The sequence below is a fragment of the Tupaia chinensis genome, unplaced genomic scaffold (assembly GCF_000334495.1).
Source record: "Tupaia chinensis unplaced genomic scaffold, TupChi_1.0 Scaffold144276_1, whole genome shotgun sequence".
In the NCBI taxonomy this organism is placed as follows: domain Eukaryota; kingdom Metazoa; phylum Chordata; class Mammalia; order Scandentia; family Tupaiidae; genus Tupaia; species Tupaia belangeri.
Window position 1 is genome coordinate 3074496 of NW_006204133.1, and position 15055 is coordinate 3089550.

General features: G+C 40.9%; 1 protein-coding gene across 3 annotated transcripts in view; it reads right to left on the reverse strand.

Annotated features, from left to right (window-relative positions):
- The window catches only part of TSGA10 (testis specific 10), a 169332-nt gene that overhangs the window by 152827 nt on the left and 1450 nt on the right, over positions 1-15055 (reverse strand). For 2 of the 3 annotated variants that reach the window (XM_006166591.3, XM_006166590.3), the window contains exon 2: positions 2894-3022. Coding sequence is in view for 1 of the 3 variants with exons in the window: in XM_006166589.3 (XP_006166651.1) it covers positions 2894-3022; positions 14856-14912 (186 nt within the window). In the remaining 2 variants the exon portion in view is untranslated. Of the gene's footprint in view, positions 1-2893; positions 3023-14855; positions 15003-15055 lie in introns of those variants that run through there. The other variant, XM_006166589.3, reaches the window with a different exon arrangement.

Genomic DNA, 15055 nt, shown 5'->3' on the forward strand with positions numbered 1-15055 from the left:
TGACTACGTGGGAGTCCAGCAACATAGCCATTACGCTAACTGCTGGTCCCACCATGGATTATTTTTAACTAAACACACTACAAGGTTATTTACTATGCCCAATACAGACACACAAAGAAACATGATAAAATTATTTTAATCCAACACTTGCTTTGGCATTTTTGTAAGGCCCACTGATGTATGACAATTAGAGGTAAAAAGTTTAAATTACTGGGCTGGCAGGTGCAGTGGTGGTTAAAGGTGCTGGATTCCCACATGGCTGCCCGTGGGTCAAGTGCCAGATCTGACAGCTTGCTTCCTCGCTTTCCCTTTCTCTCTCTCTGGTTGAATTAAAAAATAACAACAACAAATGGAATTAAATAAATAAATAATTCTTTTCAAAAAGTTTGAATTATTGAAGCCAGGAAACAAGAAAAAAATTAAAAATATTTAAAAAACAATAAAAAAATCAAAGTTAAAAACACCCTATTTCCTTACTTAAGTCTGACCTGAATTTTCCAATACTTCCTACTCTCTTCTCTTTTGATCTACTGTTAAAAACACTTCAAAAAAGCAAATCTGAGGTCATTCTTTTAACCTTATGGTGTCTCATCACACTGAGAATATTTTTTTAAATGCCTTTTGTGACCCCAGATCTACCCCTCTGTCCAGCCTAACTTCCTACCATTTCCAACACATATCTCAGCACCCTCTGGTAAAAGAAAAATTTCACTAAACTCATTTTTAAAAACTTATTTTAGGGGGGACCAGCAGATGCTGTAATGGTTACAATGCTCGATTCCCATGCAGCCAGCTGCAGTTCGAGTCCTGGACCCAGTGACTTAAAACTCATACCAGGTGCATGTGCGTGAGTGCCCAAGAGGAGAATGGAGGAGGAGGAAGGGATTGCAGCATGGCTATCCGCCCCCTCCCCAGGGTGGGGGGAGATGATTTCTCACTTTTTGTCTCTCAGGCAAGCATACACGCCCTATAGCAAAAATCCTCTCCCCTTCAAAAAAAAATTTTTAGGGAAGTTGCTGAAATGTTACACACTGTATGTCACAGAATCCTCTTCAGTCTTCAGAAAAAAAGTGTAGATCTACCCCTCTGTCCAGTCTAACTTCCTACCATCTCCAACACATATCTCAGCACAGAAAAATTTCACTAAACTCATTTTTAAAAACTTATTTTAGGGGGGACCAGCAGATGCTGTAATGGTTACCATGCTCGCTCGATTCCCATGCAGCCAGCTGCAGTTCGAGTCCTGGACCCAGTGACTTAAAACTCATACCAGGTGCATGTGCGTGAGTGCCCAAGAGGAGAATGGAGGAGGAAGGGATTGCAGCATGGCTATCCGCCCCCTCCCCAGGGTGGGGGGAGATGATTTCTCACTTTTTGTCTCTCAGGCAAGCATACACGCCCTATAGCAAAAATCCTCTCCCCTTCAAAAAAAAATTTTTAGGGAAGTTGCTGAAATGTTACACACTGTATGTCACAGAATCCTCTTCATCAGTCTTCAGAAAAAAAGTGCTCGGGCCTCAATTTCAACAAAATGCATATTTCTTTTGAATATCTAGTTTATTATTACCTTAATGACTATGAATTATTTAACCAATATTTCATTTTAGACTTTCCTCTAGAAATTTTAAAGAAGAATCTGTAGCTCAGCTCCAGCAACTTGTACAGAAACCAGGTGCAATGATCTAATTTTTATTTTCATACCAAGCTTAAGCTAAGTTTATTATTCGCTACTTTTTTTTAATCAGCTACTCACTACTAATATTTCTTTTTATAAGCTATAGGATTTGGGGTAAACAGATAAACTTCCATTTATCTATTTTTTTAGTCTTTTTTTTATGGCTTATACTATGCCACATTCTCAGCAATGAGAATTGTACTGATTGACTGATCGATCTATCTACCTACCTACCTACCTACCTACCTATCAGTCAGTCAGAGACAGTCTCACTATGTTTCCCAGCCTAACCTCAAACTCATGATCCTCCTGTCTCACCCTCCTGAGTAGCTGGGATTAAGGGGCATATCACAGCAAGGCTACAGTTTTTCTCAGTGGTGTTACTTGGAGTGGGTATTTATTGTCTAAAAGTTGCCAGCTTTGCTAGGCTGCCCCTTTCCTAGTTCATTGGATATGGAGAGCTTGCTTTTCTGGGCTTTTTTTTTTTTTTTGTTAGTGCCCATGGTTGACTGAAGTCTTTAGGTTTTGCAGGACCCTAATTGGGATACCTGAAACAAAAATAAAGTCCAAAAACTTACTAAGATTTTGTTCTTTGGGTTTTAAGTTCCCTAGTCGGTCTTCCTTCTCTTTGCCTCTCAGTGTGTTCTTATGTTCAGTGTGTTTTATATATAACATTCAGAGTTTTTAGCTATATTTAACAGCAGGAAAAGCAGGAATAGGAAAAATTAAGTCTACTCTTCTTATCTTCCCTAAGTCTCTTTTAATAGCCTTTATTAACTACACCACATGATGGGCACCAGGAGAACAAAAACAATACTGAACTTGGAATTCCAAGAACTGGGTTCAAATCCTAGCTAACTTGGGAATTCAAAGAAATTCTTGCTGTCACTTACTAGTTAAATATCATAATTACTTAGTCCCTTGCAACTTCAACTTCAATGTCTATAAATAAAAATAACATCACTATTTCACAAAATTGGTAAGGACTAAGGAAGATTACATACTTGACAGTACCTATTGCAACACGTGGCACATAGTTTGAATTCACTGACCCTGAATTTATGTGTATCACAATTGTTAAGGCAACAATTAAATGATTTTAGAGTCACAAGAGTTAAATAAGCTCTGCATTAGTAATTATTTACTACCCATCCTTTTTTAAAATAGGCTCCCATCCCAAATTAATTCAGATGAATATGTATGTAAATTAAAGGTAACCTGTAATTTCAGTGTAGAGATGAATCTATCTTGCTTTCTCACTTCTTCTTCTAGCTGGAGAATATTCTGGTATTTTTCAGCTTCAGAAATTGGAGCCCCTAGACCAAAATCATGTTCTTTGGTGGTAACCTAGTGGAAAGAAGGAAAGAACAGGACATGGCACAGAGGCATTCAGTTAAAACAATACTGACTTCTCACAATAATCAGTAACATTTTAAAATGAATAGTCTCAGACATGTGTTCAATTATTTTTAACTATGACCCAGCAGCTAAAAGGATTTCATCAAGCTTTACTTTCTTAATGTTATAAAAAATTTCAAAATGTAAAACTACGATATTGAATAGGCTTTGGAAAGAAGAAATGCCCTCGACTATCTTCTCAGTAACCACTATGGTATGGAAACACGGATCTGCAGTCTACTTCTAGGCCAGTATTGTCCAATATGGTAGCCATTAGTATATATTTGCTGTTGCTACCATAAGCTAACAAAAAGGTTTACCACCCATATCACAAAGAGGTATTGGAAAAGTCATGATGCAAAATGCATCTTTCTAGTTAGGAGAAATTTCTTTAACTATTTTGTTTTTAGGAGAATGGGGCATGATTTACAGTTGGGACTTTCTGTTACAGCATTTTGCATCATGATTTTTCCGATGACCCAATAATTTACCTAATAAATAAATACTTCCTATTTTTAAAAAAGGAAGAGAACTATCCTAACAACAACAAAATGAACAGACAAGCAGATGGTGCAGAGGTTAAGGTGGCTGGATCCCCACACAGCTGACCCAACAGCTTGAAAAAAAAATTGCATGTATGCGTACCCAAAATTCCAAGAGGAAAATAGAGGAGAGGGATTGCAGAATGGCCATTTCTTGGGGGTGATTTCTCACTCCCCACCCCCGCCTCTGGTGAGTGCTTATGTCCTATAGGACAAACATTTAAAAAGTAATAAATTTTTTTTTTTTAGTAGCATTTTTTTTTTTTGGAGAGATTTTCACTGTAGGGCACGTGCGCTCGCCAGACAGACAGAGAGAGACATAGAATAGAGACAGAAAGCGAGAAATCACCCCCCCAGGGGGGATGGTCACGCCGCAATCCCTTCTCCTCCATTCTCCTCTCGGGATCTTGGGCACGCACGCACACGCACCCGGCGTGAGTTTTAAGCCACCGGGTCCGGGACACGAACCACGGTTGACTACGTGGGAGTCCAGCGACATAGCCATTACGCTAACTGCTGGTTCCCAAAAGTAATAATTTTTTTAAAAGTTAACAAAAAATATGGCCGTTTACAAAAATGTTTCTTTTTTTTTTTTTTTTTTTAAGGAGGTTTTGCTTTATAGAGATTTGTGCTATAAGGCATATGTCCTCACCAGAGAGACAGAGAGAGAAAGTGAGAAATCATCTCCAGGGAAGATGGCCATGCTGCAGTCCCTTCTCCTCCTGAGATTCTGGGTATGTGCGCACATACATCAGCATGAGTTTCAAGCCTCTAGGTTCAGGACTTGAACCATGGTCGGCCATGTGGGAGTACAGTACCTTAACCACTATGTCACCTGCTGGTCCCTACAGAAGTGGTTCTTTAGCCAACCGCGGTTCAAGTCCTGGACCCGGTGGCTTAATCTCACGCCGGGCACATGTGCGTGCGTGCCCAAGATCCCAAGAGGAGAATGGAGGAGAAAGGATTGTGATGTGGCCATCCCCCCGGGGGATGATTTCTCACCTTCTGTCTCTCTGTCTCTGTGTTTCTGGAGAGCACACGTGCCCTATAGCAAAAAAAACCTCTCCAAAAAAAAGAAAAAGTGGTTCTTAAATATATGTAAAGATATTCAATCTCACTCTTTAAAATGATATGAATTAAAACAACACAGATTTCTCTTTTTTAAAGATTTATTTATTTTTTATTTAATTTGACCAGAGAGGGAAAAAGTCAGAAAGCAAGCTGCCAGTCGGGGACTCAAATCACGGTTGGCCATGTGGAAGTTCAGCACCCTTAACTACCATGCCACCTGCCGGCCCCAATACCTTTTCTTACCTATCACCTTGGCAAAGATCATTAAGTTGTTTATATAATTTAACATCTTTATACATCACTAGCACAATGTAAATTGATACAGTATTTGTAGAGAACGATTGTGTAAAAATCTATTAACATGATGAATGCACACATAGCCTTGTCTAAATAATTCCAATTGTAAGAATTTATCCTGTAAGTATTTTTGCACATGTACAAAGTAACAAATGCTAAAGATATTCATTAAGCATAGTATATATACTGTTCTATATTGTACTTATTTGTTTTTGCCATGGGACAAATGCATTCGCTGAGAAGAGTCAGAGAGGGGAAAGTGAGAAATCATGTCCCAGGAGGGATGGCCATGGCTCGATCCTTTTTCCTCCACTCCCCTTCTGGGATTTTGGGCACACGCACATGCATGCCCAGTGTGGTTTTCAAGCCAATATACCTGGGACTCGAACCGTGATCAGCCATGCAGGAATCCAGCACCCTAACCACCATGCCAGCTGCTGGCCCCCTGCATTGTATTTGTTTAACCTGACAATGCCTCTTACAGACTTTGTAATTTAGGGAAATTTTCCAAAAAACAAGGCTACTTTTATCTTAAGGAGGTAAGAATTTATGAGCATCCTAGATCTTTCCTCATAACATAGATCCTGTTCTCCAAAATCTCTCTCAGGGAATAAACTGATCAGACTCTCCCCAGTCACTGACCATGTGTATACTCTGTGCAAGATGGCGCTTAGGCAGACTGACAAATTTTCTTTTTTCTCTTTCCTTAAATGAGACAAATCTGCTTTCCAGGTCTTTAACAATTACTGCTCCACCTGGAACCTTAGCATCAGATCTTGTGCAATATTTCAAATTAAGAATCATTTAGGCCTTCATGGGCTAGCTTGAACTCCTAAACCATCATGTCTTAATTTCTATTGAAAAATGTGTTCCTCATTACAAATATTTGACTTAGGATGACAGAATAAAACTACTCCTTGCTCCAGCTGTATTTTTCAAATTTTGGTGAAGATACAAATTGCCTGGAATCTTGTTTAAATGAATTCTTACTTTAGTAAGAATTATCTCACAGTTGACACCTCCAAGAATACCTCTATTAAAGAAATACTAATCTATTGGATCTTCAGAAAAGTCGAGATGCATTTTTGCATAGAAAAATATGTCATGACTTTTCCAATGACCCAATACATGTCCTTTTAAAAATAGGTATTATTTACTTTCTCCATGAGAAAGACAGAGAAGCCTCCTCCCCAACAGGGTCCTCAAGCTGCAATCCATCCCTCATTTCAGCCAGCCTGGGTCACGGGCACATACATAAGTGCCCTAAGTGCACAAGGAGGTTCTGGGACACAAATCCAAGACCTTCCTATGTGAGTCCAATTGTGTTACCACAGTGCCACCACCTGGCGCCTCAACATATTTTCTTCTTTTTTAAAAAATTTCTTTTATAATTATCTTTTAAATTTGTTATAGAACACAAGCACACACTAGAAAAAGAAAGAGAAAAAGAAAGACTGCAAGAGAGAGAAAGCGAGAAAGCAAGCAGCCAGGTCCAGGACTCACCACCGTTTGCCATGTGGGAATGCCACACCTTGACCACCATACCACCTGCTGGCCCCACACTCTTTTTTCATTTTTTTTTTTTTAAGAGGCTTTTGCCTTAGGGTATGTGTGCTCACTGGGGGAGGGGTGGGGGGGAGGGAAAGTGAGAAATCACCCCCTAGGAGAGATGGCCACACCGCAATTTCTTCTCCATTCTCCTCCTGGACCTTAGGTACACATGCACACATACCTGGCATAATTTTCAATTCACCGCATCCAGGATTCAAACAGTGGTTGGCCATGAGGGAGTCTAGTGACATAACTGCTATGCCATCTGCTGGCCCTTCAACATATTCTTAACTGCATGCACTTGGGGCCGGCAGGTAGAGTGGTGGTTAAGGGCACTGGACAAATTTAAATAAATAAAGTTAAATAAAATAATTATTAAAAAAAAATACATAGACTCAGGAACACATCTGCCCTTCAACCATGCCCTCAACCTTTCTCCACTCAACTAAAGATATTTCTAGGACTCAGCTTGAATTCTGTATTCTCTGGGAGGTTTTCTCTGCCTTCTTCATTGTATTGATCACTTCTTCATTGAGACTTCAGTATATATTGAGTATAGAACAATACATACAGATATTCACTGCAGAGTTCTTAATGTAATAGAAAGGTATAAATAAAAAATGTGTTGAGATTGATAATTAAGTAGTGTGCTAACGTAGACAAATTTCAACTTTTCTTCTCTTTAGTAAACTGAAGTATCGAGTGGAGATTCTGCAAAGTTACCTATTTAGGTCAATCTAGGACGGAGAACATAAATTCTTCTAACAAAACTGAGCAATCATGTTGGATTTGCTACCTTTCCTACACTCTCTCTGGAGGAAAAATTGCTGGAGAGAGAGAGAAACGTTTTTGAACTTCCCATGCCAGCTCGCCAGTCTCTGCAACTTATGCCACCTTAATATCTTCCACATTCCCGTGCTCTCTAATATCGGTATCTGTTAAAGTGGAACTTGTACAGATCTCAGAGAACGTAAGTGAAAGTACTTTCACTCTCAGTTGAAAAACAACACAGCATAGTTGTTAAGAGCATGTACTCTGAAATCAGATTTTCCATGTTAGTAATCAGAGTTCTTAGCTGCCTGGCCTGAGACAATTACTTCTCTGCATGTGGCATCCTCTTCTATAAAACAGGGATGAAAATAATAGTATCTGCCTCATGGGGTCTATGAGGATTAAATGAGTTACTGTATGTATTTACAACAGTGTAGCACATAATAAGTCCTATATTTATTATTACTTACTACTACTACTATTACTAATTACTTACCTAATCAAGTTCTACTAATCTTTTCACTGAAATCTCTCTCAAATACCTTTCTCCCATCCCTAACATCACAGTGTTATTAATTAGGACTCACTCCAAAATATATCTGAAATACATCCACTTCTCTACATTTTTATTACCACTTCCATGGGTTAAGTCACCCTCATCTCCCACCTAGATTACGGCAAGTATCATACCGGTCTCTCTGATTTGTCTCTTGCTCCCTACGTCTATTCTCTACGTTGAAACCAAATAAATCACTTCAAAATAATGAGCTCTTACTCAGAAACATTCCAATGGCTTCCCACTACAATTAGAATGAAATCTAAACTTAAGGCCCTTTGTGATTGGTCCCTGTCTTTACTTAATGGACTAGTACTCTCTCCTTTGTTTACCTACCAGCTTTATTGGTTTTCTTCCAGTTCCTCTAATATTCTGCTCTGGTCTGAATGTTTATGTCCCCCCAAAATCCCTACATCAAAATCTAAATGCCCAAAATACCATTGTCAGGGTTTCATCATGCTGTGATGCCCTTTCTCTGGTCAACAGGCTCATCATGATCTTAGGCACACACAGTCCCTGATCATAATAAAAGATATAGGTTTTGGAAGGTGATTAGCTGTCCTCATAAAAGAGGCCTCCCTAGGGCCAGCCAGTGGCGTGGTGGTTAACACAGCTGGATCCTACATGGCCTACTGCTTGGCTCAAGTCCCAGACTCAGTGGCTTGAAAATAATGCTGGGCATGTTTGTGCATGCACCAAAAACTGCAAACAGAAAGGTACTAGCAGTTGGCATAATGGCTGTGTCGCTGGATTCCCATCTAGTCGACTGTGGTTCGAGTCCTGGACCTGGTGGCTTAAACTCATGCTAGGCGTGCGTGTGTACGTGCCCAAGATCCAAAGAGGAGAATGGAGGAGAAGGGATTGCGGCGTGGCCATCCTCCCTGATTTCTCGCCTTCTGTCTCTCGGTCTCTCTCTTTCTGGTGAGCCCACTGGCCCTACAGGAAAAACCTCTCAAACACACACACACACACACACACACACACACACACACACACACATACAAAAAAAAAAAACCTGCAAATGGAAAATAAAAGAAGAGGGATTGTGATGCTAAAAATCCCAAGAGGAGAATGGAGAAGGAGGGATTATGCCATCGCCCACTAGGGGTAATTTCTCACTTCCTCCCTCCCTCTCCTGTCTGTCTGGCAAGGACATGTGCACTATATCAAAACTAAAAATGAATAAAAAAAATACCCCACCCCTGAGCCCAACCTGGTGGCACAGTCAACAGCAAACTGATCTTCAGTGTTGGAAGTCACATGACCAACAGCAGGTCTGGGTCCCTATTGAGCTCAAAAAAAACGCAGGGAGCGTGCATGCCCAAGATCATGATGAGCTGCTTGGCCAGAGAAAAGAATCACAGTATGATGAAACCCTGGCAAGGATTCCTTCTCTTCCACTCTTAAGTTTAATAAGCTTTAAAAAATAAATAAATAAAAAGAGAGAGACACTGAGCACTCCCTTACTCCAACCATGTGAAAACACAGCTAGAGAGTACAACCTATGAATCAAGAAAGGGGCCTTCACCAGGTACCCAGTTTGCTGGTACCTTAGACTTCCCAGCATGCACATTGTGAGAATGAAGCTTCTGTTGTTCATAAACTACCAAGTATATGGTATTGTGTTATAGCAGCCCAGTGGACTAAGACATGGGTCAATCCTATTCCACTTCGCGGCCTCTGCCCTTGCTTTCTCTCTGTCAGGAATACTCTCTAGCCTTATGCATGGCTAGCTCCCACCCTGAGTTCTTTGGATCAAGTATCAGAGAACTTTCCCTGACTTTAGGGAAGTTCTGAAGGAATGGGGGGGAAATAGGTCTGAAGAGGAATAATGAATGAATATTTTTAAAAAAAGTAATAGAAAATGAAAACTTTTAGGAAGCATAATTATGGGAGGAAGAGAGGTTGAGCAAAAATTGGAGGACGACCAGGTCTGAGGAATGGTCATTATAAGAAAAAGAAAATTTGTTTCTTAATTTGCTTACATCAAGGACCCCTTTCAAAACCAAATAAAAGCTCTAAGACTTAACCTCAGAAAAATGCAAAAACACACACAAGCTAATTAAGATTCTCTAAGTTCTAGGGACCAGCAGTTGGCGTAATGGCTATGTCGCTGGACTCCCATGTAGTCGACTGCAGCTCAAGTCCTGGACCTGGTGGCTTAAACTCATGCCAGACACGTGTGCATGCGTGCCCAAGATCCCGAGAGGAGAATGGAGGAGAAAAGACTGCAGAATGGCCATGCCCTCTGGAGGGTGATTTTCCACTTTCTGTCTGTCTCTCTCTGTCTTTCTGGCAAGCGCACACACCGTATAGCAAAAACCTCTCAAAAAAAAAAGAAAGAAAGAAGGAAAGAAAGAAAGAAGGAAGGAAGGAAGGAAGGAAGGAAGGAAGGAAGGAAGGAAGAAAAGAAAGAAAGAAAGAAAGAAAGAAAGAAAGAAAGAAAGAAAGAAAGAAAGAAAGATAGATAGATAGATTGATTCTCTAAGTTCTGAGTTCTCTTTTCCACTATACAAGATGGCAGGTGAAAAAGCTGTGAAGCAGGATACTAAAGATAAGAAACCTGAAGCCAAGAAGGCTGATGCCAGTGGCCAGGTTAAAAAGGGTGACCCCAAGGCTCAAAAAGCCCAAGAAGGGGAAGCCCCATTGCAGCCGAAACCTGGTCCTAGTCCGGGACATCGGCAGATACTCCTGATCTGCCATTCTGCCATGTATTCCAGCAAGGCCATGCATGAGAGGAAATACTCAGCCACTAAATCAAGGATTTGGGGGGGAGAAAAAGGAGAAATTCTTGACACTATCACAATACCATTGGTGGAGACAAGAATGGCCATTCCCCATGGGGGTAGGGAGGTACTTTCTCACTTTCCTTTTCTCTCTGGCAAGCAGATGTGCCCACTGGTAAAATTTAAAAAAAAAAAAAAAGTGAACAACAAAAATAATTCTCTAAAAGTTTAGATTTACAGATATTCTGAAGTAGGAAAGAATAGCCTCTCTAGTAGAAAAGATGTGAAAAAAAAAACACAAAAAATTATAAATAATGTTCAAAGAGGTGTTTATATTTATAATAGAAATAAACAAATGTTCTGGGGATTCACTTCACACAAAATTTTACAGACACACTATTTAACCTCTCTTAAGAAGTCTCTCCAGTCATTCCATCCAAACTCAAATCTCTTTCTCCACCGTATTATTGTACAAAGACATAACTTTTGAGCTAACCCCAGAGCCTAGTGGGTAAAAGAGCCAAATCTCATATGGCCAACAGTGGTTCAAGTCCCATTCTTGGTTCCATTAGCTTGAGAAACATGCAAGGAGGACCAGCATATGGCGCAACAGTTACATCACTGAATTCCCACGGAGTTGACAGCAATTCGAGTCCCAGACCCACTGACTTAAAACTCACATTGGGCGTGTGTGTATGCATGCCCAAAATCCTGAGAGGAAAATGGGGGAGAAGGGACTGCAGCGTGGCCAACCTCCCTCAGGGGTGATTTCTTGCTTTCTGTATCTCTGGCTAGTGTGTGTCCCCTATAACAAAAATCTCTCTCAAAAAAAAAAAAGAAAAGAAACACCAAGAATACACATGCATGCATGTCTAAAATCCTGAAAGGATGGGGAGAGGGGAGAAGGGGTTGTGACAAGACCACATCTTGGTTGGGGAAGTGTGCTTTCTCCTCTCTCTGGCAAGCACACAAAACCTTTAATAATAAAGAAAAACAAGACATAACTTTTATCTTCACAATAGCATTTTTAAAAAAAGACTTTAGGAAAGATAGTATTTACCAATATCCTTCTGATATTTAAGGAGTTAAAGTGCTGATTTTTTTTTTTCTTAGAGGTTTTTGCCTTAGGGTATGTGCACTTGGCAGAGAGAGTGAGAGACAGACACTGTGAGAGGGAAACTCAGAAATCACGGCCCTCCCACCAGGGGGAATGGCCACCCTTCTCCATTCTCCTCCTGGGATCTTGGGCACACACACGAGCCTGGTGTGATTTTCAAGTCACTGGATCTGGGACTCAAAACGTGGGCTGGTCATGTGGGAGTCCAGTGATGTAACAGCTACACCATCTGCTGGTCCCTAAATTGTTGATTTTAAGAAACTTTTCAGGACTGAAATAACTTAATGAAGCTAATAACACAACCAAGACAAAGACTATCACCTTATTAACTTCAAAAGATTATCCTGGGATACATGTGATGGAAACCACGATATTTCTCCCTAAAATAATAAGGATTGCTGAGGTGAAAAAAGGTTAAAACACGGGGGAACTTTTCCCTTTCCCCTGCTCCTGAGTGTAAGACATAAATTCTCTCCCAGGGAGTTAACTTAGAATGGCCTCAGCAAAGCCAGAGAAATGTGGAAACAAACTTCACTACCTTCTCACCACTGAAACCTAAGACTGCTTAGTCCTCTGTCCTGTCCCTTCTAAATTCATCGTTCTTTGTTAGATATGCTATATAAGCTGGAACCCCAAGCAACTGCTTTGAGAGATACTTCTTATTTTTTTTGGAGAGATTTTCGCTATAGGGCACGTGCACTCGCCAGACAGAGAGAGAGAGACATAGAGACAGAAAGCGAGAAATCATCCCCCAGGAGGGATGGTCACACCGCAATCCCTTCTCCTCCATTCTCCTCTCGGGATCTTGGGCACGCATGCACACGTGCCTGGCATGAGTTTTAAGCCACCAGGTCCGGGACGCGAACCACAGTCGACTACGTGGGAGTCCAGTGACATAGCCATTACGCTAACTGCTGGTTCCCGGGAGATACTTCTGAACTGAGGCCTTTTTCAAGAGATGGAGAGCATAGGATAAAATTAACTTCCACTGTTTTTTTTGTTAATCTGAATTGTTCTCAGGAGTGTCTCAACTAAGACCTTATGAGGGTTAAGAAAGAAAATTACTGGAGACTGCAGGTGGTCTGGTGGTTGAGACGCTGGACTCCAACATGGCCGACCACAGTTCAAGTCCTGGACCTCAGGGCTTGCTTTCTCACTCCCACCCTCTCCCCTCTTTCTCTCTCTGGCCAAATTTAAAAATAATGATGATAATGAAGAAAATTAAATAACTCTTTTTCTTAAAAAAATAAAGTAAATTACTTTTTCTCCCTTTTTATAGCAGTGTCATTTAAGTGCAAAAAAACCTGTAAAAACCTTAATGTCCACCAATAGCAGGGTAAATTATGGTACACTCATACTACAACAATAAGCAAACTAAATACATTTGACAAGGATAAATCTTAAACATATAACCTTGAGTAAAGAAGCAAGATAGGAGGGCCAACTTGTGGCACGTTGGTTGAAGTAGCTAGATCACACATGACTGACTGCACAGCTCGAGTCCTGAACCCAGCAGCTTGAAAAACACCACGGATGTGTATATGTGACCAAAATTCCAAAAGAAGGGAGAAATGGAGGAAAAGGGATTGCAGCATGACCACTCTCCATGGGATATTCTCTTTCTGGCCCCCTCTCTCTGTCTCTCTGGCAAGCATGCACACTCTCAAGCAAATTAGAAAGGAAAAAGGAAAGAAAAACAAGATATGAGTGAATATTTAGTACAATTCAATCTACATAAAATTCAGAAACAAGTCAAACTTTGAAGTGAATATTCACATACAAAGATGATGCAATTATGAGGAAAGGCAAACGACTATTCTAAAAGTAGGGTTAGTGGTTATACCTCTAAGAGAAAGGGGCTTGTGATCTGAAAAGGGGATGAATAGTAACACCTGCTCGAACTACCTCTTTATATGGAAAACTTTAAAACCAAATATCCTAAATAAACTGATCTAAGCAACTTATAAAGAAGACAAATGAAAGCCCAGAGATTCTACATTTGATAATATTCTAAGGTACAAGCAGGGCTTTTTCTTCAGAAGATAGATGCGATATAGTACAGAAGCTACTGCTAAATAATCCCAAAGTATAGGGTTTATAAATATTTCACTAATCTGCCTTCCTAGTTATTCCCCACTAATTGAAACTAAAGGGTTTAGTTCTATTAATTAAAACAGTCAATTAAAATACAAACAAGTTTTGGGACCAGAAGGTGGCGTGGTAGTTAAGACGTTGGAATTCCCACAAGGCCAACCATGGTTCGAGTCCTGGACCTGGTGGCTTGCTTTCTCACTCTCCCTCTCTCTCTCTCTCTTTCTCTTGCAAAACTCATGTGAAAATAATAATAATAAACAAATAAAAATAATAATTCTTTAAAAAAAATACAAACATGTTTTATCCTGGCAGCACACTGGAACATGACCTTTTCTTTTATATGCATAACTGATTCTACTCCACTCATAAACCGATTTTTATTCTATTTAAATATTTCCTCAAAGGTAAGCAAAATGTACTTGAAATGCTGAAGACCAAGAGAGAAAATTTAAAACAAAAGAAGGAACCCGCTGTGACACTGTTATCTATGCAAACCTTTCCTGAAGCTATGATCCTTGCCTTTATTATTTTTAATGTATTCCTATGTGTTTTGGGGTATCAGGTTAATGATCATCGCAAGGATATCCTCCTGAAATCACAATTACTTTTTCAAACAAAAGTTCAGCTGAGCCCGACTTGCCTATCTACAATTTCTACTGAAATTCTGTTGACATTTTCATGCCTATGCCTATGTAATCTCGGCCCTTTACATCCCAAAGTCTACAAAAGAGAGGCTCCGGAGTGAGATATCGGAAGTCGAGAAAGGCCGAGTTGAACTCCCAAATCTTTGACTTTCAAATTCCTTCGCTGCACTCTAAAGCGTTTCTAAACACAACAGTCCCCCAACAACGAAGCGGAGAGTTGTGGAAGAAGCGAAGCGGTCACCATAGGAACTGGGCTCAACCCTAAACGCCCAAGAAACAAGGGCAGAGCTGCTTCTGGAGGGTTTCCGGGGCCAGAGAAGACCCGCCTGGGGCCCAGAGCCCCCAAACCCACCACCCCGTCCTCCTGCAGCCGCCTTCTCCGAGGCCTTCCGGCACATCTCCGCTGCTTCTACCTGGAGCTCCGGGTCCCTCCCAGAGCTTCTCAGCCCGCTGTCCTCGCCGGAGCTCATCCCCGCGTCTGCCCGGCCTCGGCCTCCGCAGAGGATCCAGGTGCCTCCCGGTGTCCATCCTCCGCCCCTTTCTCCTCCCTTCCCACCCCCAAATCCACCTGGCCCCGCCCCGGCGGAGTCGGAGGAAGGCGGGACCCGGCGGG